This window comes from Neolamprologus multifasciatus, chromosome 18 (genome assembly GCF_963576455.1).
Source record: "Neolamprologus multifasciatus chromosome 18, fNeoMul1.2, whole genome shotgun sequence".
In the NCBI taxonomy this organism is placed as follows: Eukaryota; Metazoa; Chordata; class Actinopteri; order Cichliformes; family Cichlidae; genus Neolamprologus; species Neolamprologus multifasciatus.
The window spans coordinates 4542821-4546937 of NC_140456.1; the positions used below are offsets into that span (position 1 = coordinate 4542821).

The following is a 4117-nucleotide window of genomic DNA, read 5'->3' on the forward strand; positions in this document are numbered from 1 at the left end:
CAGGGAAACTGTTCTGACCAGCTGCATCTCTGTGTGGTTTGGCAACTGCAGTATTGGTGATCTCAGCAAACTACAATGCATTGTAGTTTGCTCATCAGTAAGGCCTCCAGGATCGTCCTGGAGCCCTCTCACCCCTCACATATACTCTTTTCTCTCCTTCCATCCTGCAGACGCTACTGCAGCATCAGGGCCCGATCAGCTGCTACACTGGTCACTTTAAACTCAAACTGTCACGGTTCTGGGTCAGTTTGACCCAGTATTTTGAGTTGTTATGTTTTGGTGTGTTTTTGCATTATGGATTGTTTTCTTATTCTCTTGTAGTGCTGGTGGTGATGATGATGATGATGATGATGATGATGATTATTATTAGAGTTTCATGTTTCTGTTGATCCGTGTTTAAGGATTTGTTGTTTCATGTATTGTTTGAGTTCCATGTGTTGTATTCTGTCTGCGTCTTTGTTTTGTGGTTTCTTGTTTCCTGTTTTATTGTGAAGGTCTGTGTCTCATGTGAGTGTGTTCAGTTCTACTGCTCCCCTGTCTCGTTAGTCCAATTTCTCCCAGCTGTGTCTCCCTCCTGTTGCCCATTCCCTGATTACCACCCTGTGTATATTAGCCCTGTGTTTTCCTGTGCTCAGTGTCGCGTCGTACCCTCAGATTATGCCTGTGTGTTTTTGGTCTCTGATTCCGTGTTTACGTCATGTTTTGTTTTCCTGCCAGCAATAAAGTTGTGGTTTTGAGTTGCATTCTGTCTTCGAGTCCTGCATTTGGATCCTCATCTCCGCCTGCCCGCACACAGAGCACTGACACAAACTGTAAATTCTAATTGAAATGTATTCTGATCACCTTAGACTTAAGCTTTTATTTATTTATTTTTCTCCTTTCTGTATCTATTTATTGCCTTTTTTTTTTTTTTGCACTGATCTAACTGGAGCCCCATAGTCTTGTCTCTGTATATGCTGCACTAGATATAGTAAAGATTACAATAGAGTTTGTTTTGATTTGTATATGACTAATACTGTAGTGAAGAAAGTTGAAAGGTCACAGAGCGACTGCTGAATCTTCTGCTCTAAACATGAACTCTGAACTTTGTGATGCTTCAGGAGGAAAACTGCTTCAGTTATTCTCTCAGATTAGTTTCATATTTTCTGCATCAGATTTGAGTGAGATCCTGGAATGAAGACAGAAGAAAAGACTTTGTTCAAAGTTTGATTTATAGTCAAACCTTCCAGTTTATTCACACAATAAAACATCAACACAATATATGAATTCATTCATTAAAATCACAGTTTTTCCTCATTTGTTTGATGATTTTGACAAAAACAAACACAAACACACACACATGGTCTGCCATACTCATAAAGAGAAATGTGGACATTTTTCAATACAAATATTCCAGAAACATTTAGAGGATAGAGAAGTTTACATTTTCATGTGGAGAAATATTTTAGTAAATCAAAATGATGATGAGCAGTGATAGCCTCCATAAACAGTCACAGGAAAGATCTCCTTTAAAAACTCAGAAACATCAAGAGAACAACTAGAAGATGTGGAGGTACCACCCATAATGTTTGACTGACAGCTGATCTCTGTGCAGAAATGATGGAGAGAAAATTAAATGAAACTAAAATACAGATTTAAACCCACAATATGAAAGACTTCAGTCTATTTCACTTTAATCAACTCAGCTGTGGCTTCATAGTAAAGCAACAGTCCAGCATAGAGCGGCTGAGTGAAATTGGTCTGGACTCTGTGGAGGAGAGTCATGGTTTCAGAGACGCTGTAGAAGGACAAAATACCTGCTCTGTGATCCAGGTACACTCCTACTCTGGAGGAACGAGGACCTGAGACACGAGTTTCAATGTTGTTGTACCAAAATGTATAACTGTTGTTGTTACAATCTAATGACCAAGATTTGTCATTATATCCAAATACACATTCATTACCCTCTCCTTTTCTGCTGATATTCTTGTATGCGACTACTACATAAACTTCTCTCCCTCTCCACTCCACCTCCCAGTAACAACGTCCAGTCAGACTCTCTCTACTCAGGACCTGACACCTCTTAGTGAATCTGTCTGGATGATCAGAATAAGACTGTTGTTGATTCATCCGTGTTACTTTTCTGTTCCCCTCTGATAATAACAGCTTTTTGTGTGCTGTGTTAGGATCCAGTGTGATTTCACATGAATATTTTAAGAATCCAGCTCTGGTCTTTGGCTCTGGTGGATCTGACAGTAAAACATCCACTTCAGTGACTGTCAGTGAGATGTTTGTCCATTCCTCTCTCAGAATGTCCTGTAGTTTATCTCTGACCTCTGACACAGCTGCTGTCACATCCTCAAAGTAGCTCAGAGGACGGATATTGATGCTGGATGAGTCTGTAGACTCACTGAGTGCTGACAGTGAGGGGTAGTTGTGTAGAAACTGGATGTGATCCTCTGTGTGTGAGAGCTGCTTCAGCTCAGCATCTTTCCTCTTCAGCTCAGTGATCTCCTGCTCCAGCTTCTCCTGAAGCTCTTTGACTCGACTCACTTCAGTTTCCTGCTGGGATCTGATCTGCTGCTTCACATCAGAGCTTCTTTTCTGGATGAGATGGATCAGCTCAGTGAAGATCTTCTCACTGTGCTCCACTGTTTGATCAGCAGACTGATTGATGGCCTCCACCTCCTGTTGAAGCAGCTTCACATCTTTCTCTCTGTCCTGGATTCTCTGCTGGATGTTTTGTCGACTCACCTCCAGCTCTCTCTGCCTCTCAGTCCTTTCTGCTGCAGCTGAGACTGTGTCGTGGCCTTTATGTTCATCCACAGAGCAGAGATAACAGATACTCTGCTGATCAGTACGACAGAACATCTTCATCACCTCATCATGACGAGAGCAGATGTTCTCCTGGAGCTTCTTGGAGGGCTCCACCAGCTTGTGGGTTTCAAATGCGGAGGACATAAAATGAGGCTGAAGGTGTTTCTCACAGTAAGAGACCAAACACACCAGACAGGACTTGAAGGCTTTCATTTTTCTTCCAGTGCAGACATCACAGGCCACATCTTCAGGTCCAGCATAGCAGTGATCAGCAGGAGCAGCTTGGAGTCCAGTCTTCTTCAGCTCCTCCACTAAATCTGCTAACATGGTGTTTTTCACCAGGACAGGCCTCGCTGTGAAAGTCTGTCTGCACTGAGGGCAGCTGTAGATTTTCTTGTTTTCCTCTTCATCCCAGAAGCTTTTAATACAGTTCCTGCAGTAGCTGTGTCCACAGGGAATAGCCACCGGATCCTTCAGTAGATCCAAACAGACTGAACAGCAGAATTTTGTTTGATCCATTTGATTCGTGTGCTGTGCCGTTTCACCGTCTCTCAGTGACTGTCAGACAGTTTCACTTCCTCTGAACAGAAACAACCTCTGTGCTCTGAAGGGAAACAGATCTCTGCTCTTTTTCTCCTCCTACAGGAAATGAGGCTCACCAGCAACTGCATTTACACCATGTTGTTTAGACCCATCCTGATACAGACACATCTGTGAAGGGAGGCACTAAAGAAATATTCTTACAGAGCGACCAAGAGCCAATCACATGATGCAGGGTGTGTTATGTTTGGTTACAACATGCAGTAACAAGTCTGACGCAGGCAAACTGGTTTAACTGGTTTAAACTGTTAAAATTAGTTTCAACTGGGTCAGCCCAGTTCAACTTTTCTTGAGTTATGACAGTCAACACTCAGTGAGTTCATTTTATATTTCAGAAAGTTCAGCAAAGTTTATGATGCTGTGATGAAAAAAAATAAATCAAACTTTATATTTTGACATTTTCTAATCTTAGTTCATTCTCACACTTACAGAATGATGCATGGGAACAACTGACTCCACTAAATCAAACAGAAAATTGCAGATTGCTGGATCAAAGATGGCGCCGATGTGTATGTCTTGCCGTCTGTTCCTCCAAATTTCTGTTTTAATGTTTTTATTCTGCTATGATGTAGACTCCCTGCTGCTCTATGATCGCCACGTTTTACTTGATCTTTGACTATCTCCCAATACGCCGGTGTGTCGACTGGGAAATGCACACAAAATACCGCCTCCACTCCTGTCGTTGTTTCCTACTCACCTGCTCCGTGTAGCTGTGCCGTCT

General features: G+C 42.2%; 1 protein-coding gene across 2 annotated transcripts; it reads right to left on the bottom strand.

Annotated features, from left to right (window-relative positions):
- Positions 1-274: 274 nt before the first annotated feature.
- On the bottom strand, positions 275-3571 carry LOC146497118 (tripartite motif-containing protein 16-like). Of its 2 annotated transcripts, XM_085140788.1 has the most exons (2): positions 2533-3571; positions 1754-1825 (listed from the first exon to the last, which is right to left on the bottom strand). In XM_085140788.1, the coding sequence occupies exons 1-2, from the start codon at positions 3313-3315 to the stop codon at positions 1769-1771; spliced, it is 840 nt and encodes a 279-aa protein (XP_084996914.1). In that variant the 5' UTR covers positions 3316-3571; the 3' UTR covers positions 1754-1768. The 2 variants fall into 2 exon arrangements, with proteins under 2 accessions (XP_084996913.1, XP_084996914.1); XM_085140787.1 differs by having other exon boundaries at positions 275-3571.
- Positions 3572-4117: the final 546 nt, after the last annotated feature.

Coding starts and splice junctions, on each gene's coding strand:
- LOC146497118 (XM_085140787.1), bottom strand. CDS start 3,315: ATGGATCAAACAAAATTCTGCTGTTCAGTCTGTTTGGATCTACTGAAG.